At 36.6% G+C, this 23,236-nt stretch overlaps 3 protein-coding genes across 3 annotated transcripts; 1 reads left to right on the plus strand and 2 right to left on the minus strand.

Annotated features, from left to right (window-relative positions):
* Positions 1-774: 774 nt before the first annotated feature.
* On the minus strand, positions 775-4,249 carry LOC139119885 (tetranectin-like protein). The gene is made up of 5 exons (XM_070683820.1): positions 4,031-4,249; positions 3,692-3,844; positions 3,216-3,301; positions 2,578-2,741; positions 775-895 (listed from the first exon to the last, which is right to left on the minus strand). The coding sequence occupies exons 1-4, from the start codon at positions 4,221-4,223 to the stop codon at positions 2,598-2,600; spliced, it is 576 nt and encodes a 191-aa protein (XP_070539921.1). The 5' UTR covers positions 4,224-4,249; the 3' UTR covers positions 775-895; positions 2,578-2,597.
* Positions 4,250-12,263: 8,014 nt separating this feature from the next.
* LOC139119886 (perlucin-like protein) lies at positions 12,264-16,103 on the minus strand. Its single transcript, XM_070683821.1, has 5 exons — positions 15,923-16,103; positions 15,401-15,550; positions 14,726-14,811; positions 14,055-14,219; positions 12,264-12,390 (listed from the first exon to the last, which is right to left on the minus strand). The coding sequence occupies exons 1-4, from the start codon at positions 16,053-16,055 to the stop codon at positions 14,070-14,072; spliced, it is 519 nt and encodes a 172-aa protein (XP_070539922.1). The 5' UTR covers positions 16,056-16,103; the 3' UTR covers positions 12,264-12,390; positions 14,055-14,069.
* A 2,846-nt stretch (positions 16,104-18,949) lies between these two features.
* LOC139119615 (tetranectin-like) lies at positions 18,950-21,351 on the plus strand. Its single transcript, XM_070683459.1, has 5 exons — positions 18,950-19,183; positions 19,869-20,021; positions 20,350-20,435; positions 20,753-20,921; positions 21,200-21,351. Exons 1-4 carry the CDS (start codon positions 18,970-18,972, stop codon positions 20,903-20,905), a joined length of 606 nt encoding a protein of 201 aa, XP_070539560.1. The 5' UTR covers positions 18,950-18,969; the 3' UTR covers positions 20,906-20,921; positions 21,200-21,351.
* Positions 21,352-23,236: the final 1,885 nt, after the last annotated feature.

The raw sequence follows: 23,236 nt of genomic DNA on the forward strand, positions 1-23,236 counted from the left end.
TTGAATACAATTTTAACGAGGCTAGTTGTACACATACAATGATCTAAATTCTTCAGATAATAGTTTCATTTTAAGTGCGTTTTGGCGATGATATCACAATCGTCTGTGTGACAGATATATCCCAGTCAACATCTTAAGAAATACCAGCACGTAAAGAAAAACAAGCAGTCTCCAAGGTAATGCTTGCAATTCAAAGAAAATGCGCATGGTGAAATAAAAGTGATGCAAAGCAAGGTATTCATAAGGTATCCTTGAAATGAATAATTGAATACTGCAGCATTCGGTCCGCAGGAGGTATTAAGCATGCAATAGAGAATAAAAGTGTTTGAATTACTTTCTTTTGTGCTTTTCTGATAACGCTAGTCTTTATGTAATCAAAATCGACATTTATAGTTTGTTGAAATAAGGTCTCTTTTCGACTATTTCAAACCAGATTACTTAAGAAAACTTATCACGAGTGAAAAAAACGATAGGTATAAATGAGATGGCTTGATGGAAGGACGGATAGAGATAGATAGATAGATAGATAGAAAAGATACAATGGATAAGATGATGAGAGGAGAGAGAGAGAGAGAGAGAGAGAGAGAGAGAGAGAGAGAGAGAGAGAGAGAGAGAGAGAGAGAGAGAGAGAGAGAGAGAGAGAGAGAGAGAGAGACTGTCTTGCTACATTCAGCGAGGTGAAGGCTAAACCAACAGTGAATAAAATGAATAAAAAATAAATAACATGTTTTATGTGTTTTATGTCATGAGAAATGAAACGACACGACATAAGAGTTGAATTGAATATATCACGTTTATTTCTTGGAGAAATCATATTTAATGCAATACCTTGCTACGATGAAAAGTGAAAATTGTGAACATGCCAGCAGGTGTTCTTGATTGTTGCAAACGAGGTCTGAAATTAAATAACGTAAAACTGTTTTAGTTTGGTCAAAAAACTAGCCGTCTCGACGTCAGGTAGGCGTCAAAGCGGTAAGCAAGTACAATTGGATCAGTATGACAGCATAAGGGACTGGTCAGTTTCTTCAGCCTGGGGGGGGGCCGGTGGATTCATGGGGGGGTCACCCTGTTTTTGACTTTGGTGATAGGGGGGGTCACCATGTTTTTGAAATGCCCAATAGGGGGGGTCAGTGTGTTTTTGAATTTTGACACAGGCTCATCATTGCCTAAAATGCTAGTTTCAGCCACAAATTTCATCATTCAGTTGTATTTTTCGGCGCGCCCTTTGGGCGCGCAACTTTAATAAACAGTCATATTTTTCAGCACGCCCAACTTTAACATATCAAGCATACATACATCAGAGATATCTGTATGTTCAATATTTTTCAGCGTGCTCTTCAAGCTCATTACTTTAATATATCAGACATTTTTTAGCATGCCCTTCAGGTGCATGACTTTAATATACAAGGCATATATATCAGAGATATCAGGATGTTTCATATTTTTCGGCGCGCCCTTCGGGCGCCATACTTTAATAAATCAGAGATATCTTGATGTTTGCTAAGTGAAAGTGTACCATTATGAAATCTGCATTTAATATGAAAAGGATGACAAATTCCTGATACTTTTCTGTTCTCTCTATGAGAATTCAGTATGAGAAAGCAACATGCACAAATATTTCACAATATATATTTGATACAGTGACTTATTTTAGAGATAGAAAAATGACAAGATATCTTTCCTTCTCATTGATGCAATTATTTTCTTTGTGTCACAGGTTATCTGCAGAAAGATGCTTTTTTATGAACAAACTAACAGTTAAAAAAGGCAGTTTTTGTCATTATTAGCTGTGCTTTTATGGTTTGAATGTCACAAGAAAAGGTCCTCTCAGACACTGTACACATAGATTTGGCTAAAAAAGCTCTCTATGGCTCCTCAGGAGATTTAATTGGATCGTTGGCAAGTCTTAACACCCATCAAAGTTTTTGATTCACTGCTTTTTCCTCTTTGATATTAATGATTGACATCCATTTCTGTACAAACAGTTCAGGACATCTGGTTAAGCATAGAAAGTGTGAAATACATTCACAGCTCATTCAAAATACAGCTCATTCAAAATATACTGTATTCAAACTTTAAGATGGACACTTTGAAATTCCTATCTTACAACTGACATGTCAACAATTTCATTAAAACATAGAATGACTATTTAAAATATAAATATATGTAAAATGTAAAATATAATATATATATATATATATATATATATATATGTACATATATATATATATATATATATATATATATATATATATATATATTATATATATATATATACATATATATATTATCCACCTTTTTTTTACCTATGTCGGCACCGGGGGGGGGGGGTCACCCTGTTTTCGAAATTTGGAATAGGGGGGGTCACCCTGTTTTCAAAATTTGGAATAGGGGGGTCAGCCACTTTTTGACGTCGGCAAAAAATAATCCACTGCCCCCCCCCCCCCCCCCGGCCGAAGAAACTGACCAGTCCCTAATTCATGAACACGTACACAGTTAAAATTGCTTGTAGATATCTATTCATCGTGAACGCACGCATACTGTACATGCATACATTTAGACAAATAAACATCCTACCGTTTAGCCATAGGAGAATGTTAATATCTCTTCTCGCAAATATATCCGCGTTGGTTTGAGCAACTTGCGTCATACCACTGACCGTTGTATGTCCGTCGCATGTAGGTACATCTTGTCGAAGTGCTTGTTGATGGACGTCCGGGATACCAGTTCAAATAATTCACCTGTATATTATACATTCATTTTCATTACATTGGTTCATGATAGGATACAGTAACAAATGTTGTTATCTTTTTAAAATTATATTTTATCCCCCACAATTTAAACAAACAGTACATCAGCTGATATCGGCGAATCGGTGGCGCACTATAAACAAGCGTGAAACATGCTAAAATTTCCTGAGTTTATTGAACAAGCATTGCAATGAGTCGGATAGTATTTGACGAGTTTAACAGAATACAATAAGCACTATACCATACGTATAAATCGTAGCGGAACTTACATTTTCCCATAACCCTCATACGTACACCCAAACGCTAACATAGACACATACAGAGAACATTTTTTCAGATATGACTCGTTTTTTAAACTAACATGTCTATTTCTCATTCTCTGCACTTCGAATAAGAACGATAAAGGTGTTTTGTTACGTAATTCGGTACTTTCAAGGCCGAGTAATGGTATTGTGACAAACTCACACGTGATCCACTGTCCCATCTCCAGTGATTTCGTGTAGTCAGATCATTAAAGCCAATCCATAGGTCTCCCTCAAGACGAGCAAATTCTGTGAAGTTCGGAAAAAGAACGTTTACATGTAGGTTTTGTGAGTAATGCGTCTATCTAAATGTTATCATGTTACTAACCACCATCCGTATAACATCCAGAATGTCTGTATCAGTAAAATTACATCACGTGACTACTATATAATTGTCCTATACGGTCGAATATATAATTTAGCTGCGATCAATTTTGGCATGAATGGTCGTCTCTCTTTCTTCGTAAAAACCTCTTCAAACAAATTTGTGTGACATTGGTTACCTTGTCAACCAACACCATGATGTGTCTTTTTAAGAGAAATTCTATTTACTAACGTAGGAAGAATTAAATTCCATGCATGTATCAAACCGCAAACATAAGACAGATTTTATAAATTTGAAAAAAATTATCATCCTACCTCTTAGATATGCGTCTTCCCATGCATCATCAATTGTTGCAAGCTTCCCGCCCCTTGATGCACACTCAGTCTTTGCTGAATTCCAACTGAAACGCTGGTCGGGATATATAAAATAACAACTCTTACCGGGGAAACATCTCCAGCCTCGACCAACTAGAAAGGAAATTCAAAATAAGACCTAATGTTATGCCCTTAATAACATATACTAGACTCTCAGGTTTTCATACGTATTATTCTAGTTTGAGTATCCATGAATATTATAAGATGTGGTATATTTATGTCATTCGATGATCTATAGACAATATTAGAACCAATCATATAGTAATATTTTGCACTTACACTTCAAAGCATCCACGTCATCATTTTCTACCGTTTCAACACCGACGTCATCGTTAACGTTGTCGTCAGCTGTGATGGCAAAGTCGCCATCTTGCCATCCATCTGTGTCTTCAACAACAGCGGAGTGAATCCCAACACAGAGAACCACTAACAGCAACACTGCCGTCTTGCTGGATGAGACTTGACAAACCATGGTACTAGAAACTCAGTGTTCATCAGGTATCAGAAAACGAATGAATGATACAGTGGCAACACTGCCATTTTTATAATCACTAACGCCGAAATCATGCTGAGATGAGTTCGATGATTTCATCATTTTCCGTGATATCTCTGATCACCTCCACATTAATTGAGCCTCGTAATTAAATTATTTTTTTGGCATATTATTGATTTTGTTCGAATAGATATAGTTAATATAAAACGGAAAAGCAAGTAAACTTTGCAATACTAAAGCGTCTTTCAAATAGATATCAAACAGTGCACAGCATATTTCAGACGAGTTATTCATGCATAAGTTTATTTCGGAGTGTTGTGTCAATAATACTGTGTACCTTAATTGAGTCTCGGATTACAATATCCTCAAAATAAAGTCATCAGGAACCTAACCACAAAATATGGATGAAACATTCTATCTGTTTTATTTCCAAATAAACTAGATTGACCAAAGTCAGCAAGATTCAAAATAGAAAGAAAATAATCCTAGACTGCAATTATAAGACATAAAATGACAGTTTGAATTTAGTTGCCTTTATGTCTACATTGAACACCATACCTCTACCCATCCCTTGACCTGTATGAAGGCGATATTGTACTGTCACGAGGGAATATCATGTGCTCGCACAGACCGTGTCGTCATTAACAAAAGAGACTGTTAATATTGTTAATTTGCTTTATTTGAAACTCTATAAGGTGACTCCAGATAATAATAATAATAATAATAATAATAATAATAATAATAATAATAACAATAATTACTTCAAAGTCTAACATCTGTGAGACAGGTTTGCACGTTAGATCATAGTGGCATCTAATTTCACAAATGCCATAAAATCTACAGGCAAAACAGCCATCAAATTCTTTGAACAGACCTGAAACAAGAATATCCTAGAATGTCAGCAGGCTGTAAGCACTGAAGGGTTATCATTACTTTCCAAATCTTTCCATATGCCCGGTATTAAGGTAGTATGCACCTCGAAAGTGAAGGACCTTAACTTTTACTTAAACTGTCCTCAAGGAATATTTCAACCTTTCTCTTTCAAAATCAAGAATAAAAATCGAGGGTCACCGTGCAAAGTTGCATGGGTACTAGAGAAAGAAACTACCAACTTTAAGATTTACTGATATTTGAAATTTGAAATGGCTGTCAACCCTGTGTCAACTCTACGGAGAAAATAAAATTTTTGATTTCAAGAAACTGAGACGGTGAAAAGTTTTCTTGCACCAAGAGCTTTAGAGTGAACCCCAACGAATGGTAGATCAGAATACCACTTGTTGTGCATCGAATGCGACAGTTGAAGCTTTGATCAATTGCTTTTTTGTGACTTTAAAACACGTAGACGAGGCGGAACTGAAAGAAATATATTTGACTTATGATGAATCTCAAAATATCACGAGTTGATTCCTGTGTGAGAAATATAATTTGAACACGCCAAAATAAATACAATTAATAGCGGACCCTCACAGCCGACCAAGCAGTTTTATTTAAATTACATATTATGTCAATTCAAAATGTGTTAGTCCTGCTGATTTTGCGGTAATTTCCAGTGGAGAGATATTGATTTTTACGCTTTCCAATTAAGGATACGACACCATCGGTTCGCGAGGTTTACTATTTTTGGTTTTAGCTGTTGCAACTGGGCATAATTAGTCTTGACAAATATACACATTTTCAGTAACCAATGTAGATATGAGAGAGAGAGAGAGAGAGAGAGAGAGAGAGAGAGAGAGAGAGAGAGAGAGAGAGAGAGAGAGAGAGAGAGAGAGATTGACGTGATAAAGACACAGACAGAGAGAGGTAGATGGGCAGACGGACTTGAAGTAGTAGGAGAACGTGAAGATAGAGTGAGTCAGAGGCAACGTATGTAAATATGAATTGTATTTGCAATGCCAAAAAATATAAATGATGAATATCTCCATGATTACGTGCAACTTATGATTCTAATATATCGCTGAGAAAAGGCAACCAGCAATAACTTCAACAGGTATATCTTTCTACATATCCTATTCAATATGTCATACAACATTGCGAGTTTTTAACAGTGTTAGTTTTATGTGATCAAGAATTTATTCTGAATGATGATGACCTGCTGTCATTGGATAATGGATTGGTATGATTGCAATTATTTTAATGTATAATGATTGTCGGTATAAAAGGCATAAATCAGTAACTCCATGGCCCCCAACTTTTAACATATTTTTGCAGTATGATTTTAGCAATCAATCACCCGTCCCACAGAGTTTTTTAGGTAGTGAGGGATATCGCGATAGAGTGGTACCAGCTGGATCAGGGGGCTGTTCTTACACCCGGATGAACTCAGAGTTTTTGGTACTATGCTTTGACAAGTCTCAGCTAGCAAGACGGCTGTGTTGCTTTTAGTAGTTCTCTGTGTTGGGATCCACTCTGCTGTTGTTGAAGACATAGAACACGATTGGAACTATTTGGATAATTGGATGGTGAAGTAATGTCGATTTAATCTACAAATGTTATCTCACCTGCTTTTCTTTTTACATTACACGCTTGTTTTTATGAGTAATTAGCAATATTGCAATATTCAGCTGTATGGGACCTAACACTTTTGAGAAATTGTCAAAATATGAAAATCCAAGTATCCCAAATTAGTTCCAATCGTGTTATTTAGATGGATGGCAGATGACGACTTTGCCATACAAGCCGACCACGGTAACGATAACGAGGACGTTGAAATTGTAGAACTGATGACTCTAGCGCTTTAAAATGTAAGTACCTGTGCTGATAAATCATCTAAATGTGCTACCAAAAACTTGATCTAATAAGTCATCGTTGATGACACAGTCCCCACTTGTTAATGGGTACTTTGATTGTAAGTCCTTGGAGAGGATAGAGTCCAGTTCATTAATTGGGTCTGTGATTAAAGGTGAGTTGCATGGTGGTGACAGCATTAAATCAATGCTGGCTGCCACCCTAATTACAAAACGTCATTTAATAAGTCAATTAGTAATTAATGGACAGGATGTTCCCAAACATTTTTGCATTCTATTATAACACTGACAGATTATCACGTGTACCACATTTCATAACTAGTGATACCACTAAGTATCAATGAATTGTATTACAGCACTGTTGGGTAACTCCAGAACAAAGTTTAATCAAATTTAATGACATGTTTATGGAAAAATCACTCTAATTAGGAAAGTTCATTAAATATGTAAATTAAAATATAATTAACATGACACTGCTAAGTGTCTCTATTCAATGTTAAAGCAATGTGAACTCAACATATGTACCAAATTTCATGAAATTTGATGAATCGATTCTCGCCATATCAGTCAAATTACGAAAATTCATTAATGTGAAAATCAGCAGTTAACGGACATGATACTACTACTTATCTTTTCATGCCATAACACTACTGGAAGATCAACAACTTTACCACGTTTCATCAAATTTGATACAGCATTTGTAGACATATCACACTAATTATAAAAGTTCATCAAATATGCTAATAAGCAATCAATTGACATGATTCTACTTAATGTCTTTGCAAAGTATTACAGTTCTTAAAGATCAACATCTGTACAAAGTTTCATCAAATTTGATGTAGTATTTTTGGACATATCCCCCTAATTAGGAAGTTCATTAATCTGTAAATTAACAATTAATTTGAATGACACTGATAATTTTCTTCATTCAAATGTTAATGCAATGTGAGTTCAACATCTGAACCAAATTTCATGAAATTTGATGATCCATTTCTTAACATATCAGCATAATTACGAGAATTATTAAATATGCAAATTGGTAGTTAATTAAACGATACTACTACATATCTATGTACACCAAGACACCACAAAATCAATAGCTGTGCCACGTTTCATCAAATGTGATACAGCATTTCTAGACATATCTCTCTAAACATAAAAATTCATCAAATATGTAAATTAGCGATTAATTGATGCAATACTGATTGTGTGCTATCAGGGCTCTGTGTGACGAAAATCTTTACAAAGTTTCATCAAGTTTAGTGCAGTCGCTTTAGAAATAGAGCTCTATTTTAAAAAGTCGTTGTCAATGACTTTGTCCCAAATTTTTTTAATAAAATGTCCGTCACACGGCCATATGAGATCAGATCACTAAAATCGACGTGCATATGTATGACATAAGGAGTAATCCTTGCAGCATGTTTGAATGAAATTGCTCCAGGCATCTCTGGGATATCTGCGTGAACGAACGGACGCACGGACAGACGGAGGCACGGACATGACCAAACGTAGAAGTTCCCGGACGGTGTCCATGGGGACTAAAAACGTTCATGCATTTGTTGATGTTTCCATTTCAGTTTTCAGTTGGACGAGGATGGAGATGTTTCCCCGGGAAAAGTTGTTAGTTCATTTACCCCGACTGACATTTCACGCGGTGCTAAAACTCAGTGCATCATTCGAGGCTCAAAATTGGCAACAATTGATGACGCTTTAAATGATGAATACTTCAGAGGTGAGCTGATTATATCTTGCATTTATTTGATATTTTATGGCATTACTTAAATATTTTAATTAGGTAATCAAGTCTTCTTGAACAAAGTTGTTAATGGCTTGAAGATGTAGTCGTTAGATAGATCTGTCGCTGATACTTGAACCAAAATATCATGTTGTCGACAAGTAAGTGCTGCGTGATCCGTTCTGTCTGACCAAGAAGAATTAATGTTGCACATTGCAGCGACGTCACATAAATATCACAGTCCCTCAAAAAGACGAAAAACAATAGATTTGAGTGGCGACGATGTCATTTTACTTTCTTTTTTAGGCTACGAAGATCCAACTGTGACATAGCTTGACGATTGCTTAGAATTTAACCTGTAAATTTAACTGTAAGGACGTACAGTAACCCCTGCACGTTATCTCCCGTATTCGTTTTCTTGACCTTTTATTGTTTCAACTCCTGAAGTCATTATCAATGCCTGGACGACCTTTACCCCTGTTTGACATTGTGCTTAACCAAGAGCGATTTGACTTTGCCGATTGGTCTTAGTTAAAGCCTCAATTTTCAATCCTAGGTTCTCGCATTAGTGGAGTTCTCCTCCCAGTCAAACACTTGGCCAGTGCGATGTTTGATTTCTATAACATTAATTACACAAACTGATCTCAACCTTTTGTCACCTTTTGCTAATACTGCAAACAGAGTTTATACAAGCGTTTGATTGACGGTCGGTTCAAATCGCCAGCGGTCATGATTCCCCACCACCAACGCTCGAATTTCCTAAAAAATTGTCTTCCAGAATTTGAATATAACCACAGAGTTTGATCGGCAGCAGCTTCGCGCTGACAGCGTGGTAGTCTGTCTGCGTGTTTTCTCTGTCTGTCTGTCTGTCTGTCTGTCTGTCTGTCTCAGTCTATCGCTCTCTCTCCTATATCTTGAACCTCAAGAAAACAACCAAAACAATTGATGTTGTATAATGTAATCTGTTTCGGCTTATCTCAAGAGGATACAGATGAAAGTTTGGATCTTCTGATTAAGCAAAACCCTGTGACATGACATAATGTGATGTTAAGAATTATGTCTCATTAGCAAGACTATACTGTCTTACCTAACCCTCAGAGTTGCCTATAAAATAACCTAATATAGTAAAAAGATTTACTCATCGAAAATATCACGAGTAACAAGGGCTACTATGAGCAATTGAATGGGTACCGGCGCATTCGGCAGCTTCGATAATAATTGCCGTCGCTATCACAGGTTAATTATTTTAACTCGCACAATAGACGTTAATATTTTAACTCGCACAATAGACGTCTAGTTCTAATGACTGTGCATACATGCACAAATCTTATAACGGTCAATGTTATGACTCAAGCTGTGATTTTTCACGTGGATATATTTGTGAGAAAAGATATTAATGATCGCATTGATTCCATGGTAAGTAACTAAGTCACACACCGTCTTTGTTGTTGTCATAAACTGTCAACGATAATTCGTTTGCTGGTTAATCCATCAGCAAGGAATAAAATAACAGTTATGAAATTAAATTGATTCAAACCATCCAAACATGTTGCGAGAGGGCGCTGTTGTTACTCGCTTTCTGAATGTTATTCTGAATTGGGACGTTAACTCTTGGCTTGTCAATAAAATATGCAAGCATGCCATTTGTTTCTCTTCTTGTATTCTATTGTTGTTAATTTTTCCTTCCTTCAAGAGGATATTCCCGTTTATCCTGCCAGCAAACAAGTTTAAATAGAAGGACACTCAAAGAAAAGTTACAAAATATTCTTATTGAAAAGAGACAGAATTTGATGATTTTATATACTATAATATAACAATTTGTGAAGGTCCTCCCCTGTATTGCAAGAAAGAAATACAGATATTTATTCAACTCTGTTCAGTTTTCTTGCAAAAGGAGACTATTCATTCGAACTCAAAACGTTACAAAGATAAAACTGTAAAGAAACCTAAGAAACAAAGAGTGGGAAAGAGTAGTCCTGGATGAAACTCTTAAATATCGCACAGAATACCTAAAGAACGTAATACCATACGTTTCAGCCCTCAAATGCAAGTATCATCGGACAATGTGACAAGTTTACATTTTTGAAAGTGCTAGTCTAACGCCCTCCCTTGTAGAGATTTTATTTCGAAGCGTCTCTCCCATGGCCAAGGCGTGTGAAGGTTGGTTCAAGATCGTACGTGAAGGGGATAGGAGTTAGCGTCAAACTTTTAAATTAATCATTGGTAAATGAGAACAATCGAGAGCGAGATATTCCATGGTGTAATCTTGTTTAATTTTAAGAAATAATCAAAGTCGAGCGGGTAATTTCCATGTGATGACCATTGTATAATGATGATAATTCTTTTTAGTTATGTAAGTTTAAAAAGTATATAACTTTGTCGAGAATTTACACTGGAGACATACCGGTGGACAGATTTGAGACGTGGAGTGTCACGCTGCCATCTTTAATAAAGATCTAAAGTCGTTCCACAATCAACATCTTGTTATTTGCTTCAATTACTGAAGGTATTACGATCAAGACTGGTGCCTCAATTCGTAATTCCCCTAACTACGATCGCAACAAATCGGTGGAGAATCCGGGCGGCTGAAACAGCACGACCGTATGATTCTGAAATCTGGTGATGGCGTCAGCAAGCGACGAGTTCGAGAGATGGCAAAACCGTCTGGAGGACCACTGAACCATCAGCACAATCGCATCGATATCTATGGTGATATGTAGCGGCGCATCTAAGATATACTTCAGCGGATGGAGGTGAACCATGACCGAGAAAGACGAAGACGGGTTACAGACATGGACGTTCGAGGTCCAATGTTACATTATTAATGTTGGTGCTGACGTTATGCCTCGAGGATAAGCTGGACGGGACAGCGATTGTCAACAAAAGTGGTTGAAGAAGTTTGAAATGTATGTAAGCCTATATAGAAGAAGTACGACAAGCCAACGTAAGCGACGCTTGTGGTTCACCTTCCAGTCGGTTTTGTAATGCAAGGACTGATTAAAATATCTTTGTGTCTTGGCTTCAATTATGAAAGTATTACGATCCAGACTTGTACCTTAACTCGTAACTCCCGTGACTACAAGCGCAGCACATTTTATGTTAGATTTTTACTGACAAATGTCTTCGATAAGAAAAAAGAACGCCAGAAAAAAGTGAAATTACTTAAGTTAAATTTTGCGCATTGAGATACAAATATGACCATATTTTCCGCCATGTTTCACCTTGTAGTACAGCGATATGCTGCACCATTGTGTATGGTGGTATACTTTTGGTGTTACGGACGTAATCGTTTCGACAACTAATTGCAGCTATCATAAACGCTTAATATGACAGAACCCTCTCAGGCCTTGAAACAATATCACATGATTGACATGAAAAGCAGAAAGTGATCGTATGACTCCGAATAGAACATACACTCGACTATGACTATGAAGTGTTATAGCGACAGAAGAACGTTACTATGACACATTGCATAAACTGAAGGGATGATGAAAAACCTTAATGTAGTAATGAGGAATGACGACAAAAACAAATTATAACTTTCGAATTATTTTTTGTTTTTAATATGATTTCAAAACATATTGACGATTCGACTTTAATGACGTGCATGAAAATTTGTCCAATTAAATTATTGCATTAGAGTTACCGTGTACCATACATACCGGGCCTGAAATAAATTATTATTATTATTAATTCTTTATTTCGGACAATGAGCATGTCCATATATATAAATGGTTACAGGATTGGCAAAAGAATGAAACAAAAAGGTTACATCAAGAAATATTCATTTATGGGTTAGACCATAAAGACATATTTCTGAACACAGATTAGAAGACTGAATTTATCCATCTTTTCCTCAAGTCAGAAGTGAAGTACACAACATCATACACCTTACGTATAATTAGGTTCTCACTCATAGAAACCCTTTTCATCAAACTATTGATTTGCTTTCTAAGCAAAGCATCAAAAGTGTCAATCCTATTATATACAAACATAGTACTAGCACTGCTGCGTCTGTCATATCGTAGAAGTATGCGACCAGCATTATTGTAAGCAACTTTCAATTGTTTCAGGGCGCTTTTATTATAGCTGACCCATAAGTTACCACCATACAATTGATAGCAATATGCTTTAAAGAGTTTACATTTAACACTCTGAGAACACATAGAAAATTTTCTCAAAAGCATGTTAGCAGAGATATAAAAAGATCTCCTCTGACGCTCGATATCAGAATTGTCACTGAAGGTATTTGCCAACATATAGCCGAGGTGCTTTTTCTTTTCAACAAATCGCAGTTTAACTCCATTGAGATAAACAGCCGGAATATGTTCCATCATACATCGCTTGAGAATTATACACATACATACAGTTTTCTCTGTATTGAAAACAATATCATGAATATCGCCATAATTGCTACATATATTTAAAAGTATCTGAGTTCCTTTCACTGACGGGCTTATCAGACATATATCATCTGCATACATCAGATGGTTAACAAAAATACCACCGATGTTGCAACCAACCTTAGAATTAATCAATCTATGGCTAAGATGATCCATATACACTGCTTCACACCGTTTTTAACAGTAAAATGTGTTGAAATACAGGAGCCCCATCGAACAGAGATTTCCTGCGTTCTGTACCAGGTTAAAAGGTATCTCACATAGCAAATAGGAACATTACGGTTGATCAGTTTCTTGAATAATGACCAGTGATTCACACGATCGAAAGCTTTAGAAGCATCCATAAAAGTAACGATAACATTGCTACCATGACTTCTATAATAGCTAATGACCTCTTTCAGGACAAACATACACATATCAGTAGAATGACAAGTTTTAAAACCAAATTGGTAAGGTGAAGATCCAAGGAACGACTCAATCTATTCAAAATAACTAATTCAAAAACTTTCGAGGTAATAGTAGACAGAGCAATCGGGCGATAGTTGTTCTTATCGCTTACATTTTTGTTCTTATCCTTAACAATGGGCACTAACAAAACTTCAGAAAATCTAGGAGGACATACATTATGAATAAGCATTGAAGTGAGACACATGCTCAAAATAAATCAACAGATAATTAATATCTTCATCAAAGTCCACATCAAACGTTAGTTTCACTTAAAATTCTTATGAATGATTAAACTGAAAAGTTCGCTTTCAATTTACTTAATAATTGTCATACAGTTTATGTGAATAACAATGTTTATAGCATTGCAGATTTCAACTCGTATTTTCTGATCGGGAAAGATTAAGGACAGATGAGGCAGCTATGCAAAATGTAATGCTACTTGAATTTGCCCCGTAATTGTTTTTAGACGTCTAAACTTTACCTTTTTAAGAATTGTTTATGTAAATTTCTTTTCACAGATGTATCCATACTTTGTGTTACAGCTCACATCATACCACTGGCCATTGTAAGACCTGTGTAGCACTGCGCAGTCGTAAGAACTGGTACTCGTGTACGGTCGTCCTTGCACCCAATTGAAAAATGTCACCTGAAAAGGAATAGTCAGTCGGTTATATTTGTCTGATGATCAAACGTTTTATAATTCGACTTACTTTCATTTTCTTGATTTGTCTAACAGACAAGGGATAAGTGTTATAAATTTGTCCTTTACTTTCAAATTCCTATCGATTGCAAAATAATGTCTGTCTGAAAACAGGATCGCGTACACCAATATCCTGCAACTATTTCAGGATAAGAATTCAACATACAGGCAGATTGTTTAAGGAATCTTGAAGCTGACCAACTTAGCAATTGACATACAATATTTGATTTTTGAAATATTTAAATTTATGCTACACTGGGTTTACCAATGGAAGCAAAGTGAGGTAAGAAATGTTGTACGTTCCAAGCGAGTCAATATGGCTTTGTTTCCTTTAGGTATATCAAACAACTGTTTTCATTGCACTGCCAAATGTAAACCCTGGTCATGTAAGGCGAAACAAAATGTTACAAAACGGTAAATGTCCTGAGAATACCGTTTTAACTGTAACGTACCCGTGAGCCATCGTCCCATCTCCAGTAACCCTCAGTTGTGATGTCATTGAAACCGATCCACATGTTTCCTTCAAGTCTGGCAATCTCTGAAAAAAATGACATGTGTATTCAATTATTACTCAAAATTTAAGAGTAACACTGTCCGAAAAAGACCAACATCTAAATTTAGAGAGTTTTCAATGTCATATCGCTAAAGTAAATTATGTATTGAACATGACTTACGAGCCATTCTGTCGCTTGAAGATATATGAAGATGTCTCGGTGAGATTAAACAGAAAGCACATTATTTTAATCGATTTCAATTTTCGATTGCAACAAAAGTTTGCGAGTTGTGAGTTACATATGGAACAATGAAAGTACCATGATGTCAAATAATATGTTCCCTTCAATTGTAAACAAAACCACGGAATGACTCACTATTTTCAATCTGTCCTATTTTCTTGTGAAAGATTTTCGAAGAAAAGAGAAAATGTTCATTGAGTATACTACACTTATATTCATGTGATTTTGCTAAGTGTTTTTTCCCTCGGTCCTCTACATCTCACAGGTTCGCATCAATCTTTACATGGATAGACGTTTGCTCGCGTCTTGCATCCGCTGGCATGTCTGACAAACACCAGTTTGGTAATACTCTATTTCCGCTTTTTGCTTACGTAACTATAGGTGACCTCTCACCTCTGATGAAAGCATCCTCAAAATTGTCGTTGATGGTAACCAGTTTAGCGCCTTTAAAAGCACACTGCTGTTTGGCCGATGACCAGGAGTAGTGTTGACCCGAGTACACAAAGTAACAACTTTTACCGGGAACACATCGCCAACCGTGTGCTGTTCAATTAAGGAAAACCAATATTAAACATATTGTACAAAGGCTTATCAGTGTACGGCTCACTTATCCGTAAACTAAAACTGAAGTTAACCACGTGTCCATTTTTTATATCATTCCTCACACAGTAGAATTTTCTGGAAGCCCCCTTTCGCGACAACATTGTCCTGAGTTGATGAGTGTTTTTAATAATGACCAACACACAGACAATAAATAAGCAACCAACAAACGGAAATGGGCGAACATAAATCTCCCTAGTTGTTGATATAACTTGACGATTACCTGTCGCAGGGGAATAACTCACAACATATTCGTATGCAATCAGTACAGAAAATCGATAATAAGACAAACTGAGAAAAGATATTATAACTTACGGTTGCACGCTGACGAACTAACGCTGACTGTCGATCTATCAGATTTCGCTGCTTCCACATTGGCTGTGGCAGCATCAAGACATGCTAGGAACAGCAAGAAGACAACGCAGGCAGTCTTGTATTTCAACATCATGTCTTCGATTTGGGTGTCCTCGCAACACTAGTTCAGGCTTTAATCACTTGCCTTTTATGACTTTCCACCACGGAGACAAGGGGGAACTAAGGAAAATTATTTGTACGCTTGGCTGCTTCAGAAAAATCGTAAGTTTACATAACTGTTAGAAAAACAATTTGAAAATGAAAATATGAAAATATATAGCACTACCTTAACGAATAAACAGCAGGAATTTTGAGCTCTCCGTACACTGTTATTTAAATTACTATGTATTTTTAACTTTAAACCGACCTATCCCACTGATTTCGAGGAAGGACACAAGCAAGCAATTCACAGTTGTTAACTTTCCTCTTAGATACCGTACTCAAAATTTACAATGTCCAGTGTTGCGTGTTCCCCCCACGTCGTTAAGACAACATCGGCGGTTCTCTAAACGCATTCTACCTGATGTAAATTCCTTTTTTTACAAGGAAACGTGCGTGTACCAATTGAGCGTAAAAAATGAATCGTTTGGCTCCAAATACGAACACGGAAATGGACTGGAGATAAACAGTCAGATCCACAGACAGACGAACAGACATACAGGGACAGACGAACAGACAAACAGGACAAAATTAGAAAGGTCATTTTAATAGACATATAAGAGACGGCCGTTTTACCCTTTTAAAGTCCTGTCGATTTCGACACTACTAGATATCCATCATACGAAATTCTAGTATTTCGGGCGACTTTTTCTTCCTCGACTGAACAGACTGAGACAAACAAAAGAAGATGGGTCAATATACGAGACAGTAATGAGACAGTACACTCCGTAAAGTCCTGTTCATTTCTAGATGCATACTATTGCATGAAATGCCATTTAAAGAGCTCAGCGACTTTATTTTTCCTCGATTGCAATATGAACGTACTGAAATCCCAACCATCTCACAGGTCGTGCCATGTTCTCAAAATTCATATTTCACTGATCGGGATGAATAAAGGAGAGATGGCGGATTGTGTTTGTATTCGGTACTCGTAGCTAATTAGGCACACACAGCGCAAATCAAAAAAATGTTGTAAATCCACACCAGTATAATGTCAAGCAGATTATCAATTTCCGGTATCAGCATAGAAGTAAGTCAATGTTTTGACGATAAAAATTTCTTAACGTTTAAGACACCTTTTCATAAGGTAATCTGAACATTAACTTTGTCAATTCAATCCAAGCTCAACGCTTACAACATCATATAGTACACTTAACTTGGCCGGTAAGTTCTGATACATAAAATTTCTGTGGTGAAGGTTCGTAAGCCTGTGGCGATGCAGACACCTTGATTAGGCCTTTCTCAAATAATCTCAAAAAACGAATATGTACCATTGTGATGTTCTATTTTGTACCACAGGCACAGACCGCTCCAAAACTACCAGCAATTCATGATGGCTTACAGTGTATTTCTCTATTGCAGCAAATCTCTCTCGTGTCTGCAGACTTAAACTTTGCCATAGTTATGTTTTCAACAAGTGAAAACGCAAGCGGAAAGTCAAACTCTACCGATGACAAATTTATTTTTCCTCTTTAAACGTCATAGTGTAATAACATTCGTAATCGATTGTGACCACGATTTTAAATTCCCTCAATTAATTCAGACATTGTCAGTTTCTATACGAGCAAGTGTACATTCCGACGTTCAATTTGAATCGTTAAACACCAACTTATTTCACACATTAATCCATTGAAACATCAAGGATTTAGCCTATAGTCAGCAAGCCACTTTCTATGTTGTTACATTTAAGAATATGCGGCGACATTTTGGTAACACATTTTCCAGGTGTACAAGAGTAATTCAAATTACAGTATATGAGGAAGTGAATTAGCCGATGTGTAGGATGAAAAGGATTTGCACAGTAAATTCGTTGCTTTATAGGAGAAAAGATAGAAAATGTTCATGAAGTAGCCGCTTTGAGCTCAACGCTTACAACATCATATAGTACACTTAACTTGGCCGGTAAGTTCTGATACATAAAATTTCTGTGGTGAAGGTTCGTAAGCCTGTGGCGATGCAGACACCTTGATTAGGCCTTTCTCAAATAATCTCAAAAAACGAATATGTACCATTGTAATGTTCTATTTTGTACCACAGGCACAGACCGCTCCAAAACTACCAGCAATTCATGATGGCTTACAGTGTATTTCTCTATTGCAGCAAATCTCTCTCGTGTCTGCAGACTTAAACTTTGCCATAGTTATGTTTTCAACAAGTGAAAACGCAAGCGGAAAGTCAAACTCTACCGATGACAAATTTATTTTTCCTCTTTAAACGTCATAGTGTAATAACATTCGTAATCGATTGTGACCACGATTTTAAATTCCCTCAATTAATTCAGACATTGTCAGTTTCTATACGAGCAAGTGTACATTCCGACGTTCAATTTGAATCGTTAAACACCAACTTATTTCACACATTAATCCATTGAAACATCAAGGATTTAGCCTATAGTCAGCAAGCCACTTTCTATGTTGTTACATTTAAGAATATGCGGCGACATTTTGGTAACACATTTTCCAGGTGTACAAGAATAATTGAAATTACAGTATATGAGGAAGTGAATTAGCCGATGTGTAGGATGAAAAGGATTTGCACAGTAAATTCGTTGCTTTATAGGAGAAAAGATAGAAAATGTTCATAAAGTAGCCGCTTTGAGGTGTATGATTAAGAATTTTCGTTTAATTGTAAACGATATATCATATTGTGTTGTGGCAAGACAAGCTTAGTAACCTCAGCATGCTGTTGATTTTTCAAAATAGTCGAAAAGTTCCATTATGACCATCCATCAAATTTCCAACATCATTTTGTGGGGGTGTGCGATATTGCATCACCCTCATCACAGCATGGTTTTCGGCTGGAGATCATAAAAGTCGCCTAAACGGCACGAGTTAAGCAGTATCAAATCTATGTACCGACCAGCTGCTAACATGTTCCGTCAAGTTTCATCAAGCAAGATGACTCTATTGATATTAGTCGTATTTTGTGTCGGCATTCACTCTGCCGTGTTCCAAGAGACCGATGATATTCAAGATGGCGGCTTTGCTGTCAGAGCTGACGACACCGTTGACGATGCCGGAGATTCTGAAACAGTAGAATCGGATGATGTGAGCGCTTTGAAGTGTGAGTATCTGTTAAAATTATACCAAAATGTCACCGAAATCTGAACTAACTATTCGAAATGGGAAATAGGGAAACATGTTATATTTACAAACCAAATTCGTTTTAGTTCAAATGCACATGTAATATCGCAAGAATCAGTAAATGCATAAAATTTGTAAATATTCAACAATGTCCGAGTTCTGTTTGATATCTTGTCTAAAGCATTTCCTCATTTCCTTTAGTTTTCCAGATCTTCTCGGCTCCTTGTTCTTTTTTCAGTTTCATTTACTATTTTTAATATTTTGTTCTGTTCATCATTTTATTCTTCTGTACGTCTGTCTGTGCGTCTTCTCCCTAACTATGCAGGCCATCCAGTAATACTGGTAAAAGAATAAAGGAAATGAATGAACTTGTGTTTATTTTTTATCTGCAAGTAATATAGGTCTTTCTAGTTGTTTTGTTCTGCAAAAAAGTGGATAAGGGAATACTTGCGTAACACGTTACTTTATGCCAATTTGTCGCGAAGTTAATGTTATCAGATTATTGGTTAATAGAAGCGAATCGAAGAAATTTGTAGTTGTAATAAACGAATCCGTGTACAATGTTTTAGCCCTTTATAATATTATCTCCCTGCGCCAAAATATACTAATTATTAATAGTATGTATAGTTCATAGACTTTAAACAACATTCTCGATGTATTTTTAGTTGGACGAGGATGGAGATGTTTCCCCGGGAAAAGTTGTTACTTCATATATCCAGACCAGAAGTTCACATGGTCGTCGGCGAGAAGTCAATGTATTAGTCGAGGTGCGAGACTTGCAACGATTGACGACGCATTCGAGGATGCATACCTTAGAGGTAGGTAATATTAACAATAATTTATTATGTATATCACGTTGCGAATACTAAATTATACTTTACAGTATGTTGTAGCAAATATATTAAAATTGTGTGGAAAATCTTCATTGTCGTTCTTCCGTGGTTCGAAATGTACTTGAATGAAAAATACCGCCAATTCATGAGGGCATCAACGCTTGTTTAAGTTTCCTTCTATTTCGGTTTGTGTGTTGTCGCATGTGTTGCTCAAGTATCGGTGCATAATATTTAATAAGCCATTTAACGCACATATGAGGCAACTTAAAAAACAAAACAAATTTAAAACAAAACAATTTCCTACTATCGACAGAATATGCTCGACTTGAAGGCAATATGTGGATTGGTTTCAACGATATGTCCACTGAGGGTTACTGGCGATGGGACACTGGTACCACTGTGAGTATACTCAGAGTAACATGCACTATTTCCACAAAATTAGTTTTTAAGTGTTTAAATAGCTTTTCAAAAAGCACATGTTCTCATTATGGCGGATGCGATTAATTCCTAACGGCTAAATTATTCAATGACTGCTTTTGGCTTTTTAAACGACCTGACCGTCGTCCAGCTGCCAAACAAAAGTATAACACTGAATATTACGAAGAAGTAACAGCCTTTAAAGTAATTACGTTGAGAATAACGAATTCTGCAAAGACGTCAATGACAACCAAATTGTAAGCATTTGTAACATGTCCTCTGCTTCATTGTGTTGACAGGTTAATTACTTGAACTGGTATAACAATTATCCCCGCACATCACCATCGTCCAATACATACGATTGTGCGTACATGAGTAGATATAACAATGGTCAATGGTTTGACGCCACGTGTACTTCGTCGTATGGATATATTTGTGAGAAGAAATATTGATCAACTCGTGTATAATGTGAGTGCAGGGGTAAAGATCATATTGAGACAGTTCACATGTTGTGCGCATCTAGTTTTAGATTTTTGCACATACAAAATAACCTTAACCTATTATCTTTAATTATCAAGTTTTCTGTACATTCTTGGAAATGAAGCCAGTACAATGCAAAAAGTTGAAGACTTAGACGGGATGGCAGATTTACTTATACACCTTGACGCTTTGTGTACACGAATTTTAGCAAAGATGACTGCTAAACAAATCTTAACATATTCTTCTTCTTCTGTTTTCCATTCCAGGTAAACTTTGTGACCCAGATCCGTAAAGTTCTCCATGGTTACAATTGGAAATAAAAATATATGAAAATTTACATCTCCTCTATGTATCTTACAATTGTACCCTACAGCTCTATTAAGATGTTGCAAAATAAAGATTAAGTATTTCAAACATGTACGCCCGCTTGTATTGTACTGATGGATATATGGATGCAGAGAGGTGTAAATTGACGGATAGAGTCATACTCCCTCTGAATTTATGTGTGGACTCATGTTGGTGTAAGCCTGCATTAAAGCTACTGAATCATCTCTCTCTCTCTCTCTCTCTCTCTCTCTCTCTCTCTCTCTCTCTCTCTCTCTCTCTCTGCGCCTATCTTTTTCACTCTCCCTTCCTCTCCTCTCTCTCATCTTATCCATCCTCATTTTCTATTTCTCTCTTATCTTATCCATCTTATCTTATCTTCACTCTCTCTCCCTCTCTCTTTCTCTCTCTATCCGATCTATCATCATTTTCTATCTATCTATCTATCTATCTATCTATCTATCTATCTATCTATCTATCTATCTATCTATCTATCTATCTATCTATCTATCTATCTATCTATCTATCTATCTATCTTTTCTCACCAGGCTGTGATAAGTTTTCTGAAATAATCTGGTTTGGAAATGTCGAAAAGAGACCAAGTTTCTCGACGATGAAGCTGTGAAATTAGAAAAGTATAGGACAGTATTGTAAATGTGTTAGATGGGGAAGACGATGGCTGATATCAGAAATCAGCACACGTGATTTGGAAATTCATATCAAGTGTTATTTTACATGATTTGTAGTGAGATGAGACACGGCGACCTTATTTCACGAACTAGTTTTCCTATCTAAACGAAGTGTTAGTCAGAAGAATAATATCGTATGTTTATCTTCAATCGTTTCGAAATCCCAGAGACGTGAGTTGTGAGTATTCTGAAGACTCACCTTCCGAGGACAAACTGATGCTTTCATTATCAATAGCTGTTCTGGCAATGACTAACCGTAACGCCAGGAAGTAAGGGATGAAGACAAAGATATAGAAATGTCGATTTTGATTATATAAAAAAGCGTTATTCTCTATTGTTTGTTTGATACCTCCTGAGACCGAAGGCTGCACTAAGGACATCTATGAATACCTTGCTTTCCTTCACGATGCGCGTTTTTTAAAATTACAAGTATTACCTCGAACACTGTTTGTTTTTCTTTACGTGCGTGTATCCCTTAAGATGTTGACTGTAATCTTGGTAACACAGACGATAGTTGTGATATCATCGCCAAAACGCAGTTAAATTCGACCATCATCTGAAGATTTAAGATCATTGTATGTGTATATCAAATTTTATTGAAACGGACGAAGTTTACTCTCAGAGCAATCCAGGTCGAGGGCGCTTTAATTACCTGCTTGCAAAACACATCGGAACGCGTTTGGGTATAGCGTTCTCGTCTGGAAAACATTAGACGAGGGCGAGCTTCCGAGCGTTGTTCGTGTACTTGACAACCAAACGACACGGCCTCGCTTTGACAGAACTGGGTACATACAATATGTGATCGACGATGATGACGACAGGAGCCACAAAGTAGAGGGTCCCGATGAGTAGGACGAAGGAGATCATTTACCACCAGTGGTAGCTCTTTATTTAAATAATCGTCTACACAGAAGCTTACCCAAAATACACAATATTCCTTAGAGACATTGTAGTGTTTGTACAACAGTTGACTCTCGAAGCTTTTCGACGACACTCCAAAAGTATCACATGAGTGAACTTTCAACATTGAAATAAGAATTCAACTATCTCGACTTGTATCCAGGGACGTTTTCCAAACGACAGGAACATGATACTAACATTTTCATTTTCGCGAGGCGTTACGTGCGGCACAGAGCACTTCATACCGCATGAATGTTCTTACAGCAGTGTGTGCAGCTTTGTTTAGTAACCCTCCTTGTTGACAGAGACCTATATCATAGAGTTGTGTCAGAGCCTTTACATGGTCCGTGAAAGAATTGAATGACTATGCTTTTTGCTGTGCCTTGTATT

This window comes from Ptychodera flava, chromosome 20 (genome assembly GCF_041260155.1).
Source record: "Ptychodera flava strain L36383 chromosome 20, AS_Pfla_20210202, whole genome shotgun sequence".
Classification (NCBI taxonomy): domain Eukaryota; kingdom Metazoa; phylum Hemichordata; class Enteropneusta; family Ptychoderidae; genus Ptychodera; species Ptychodera flava.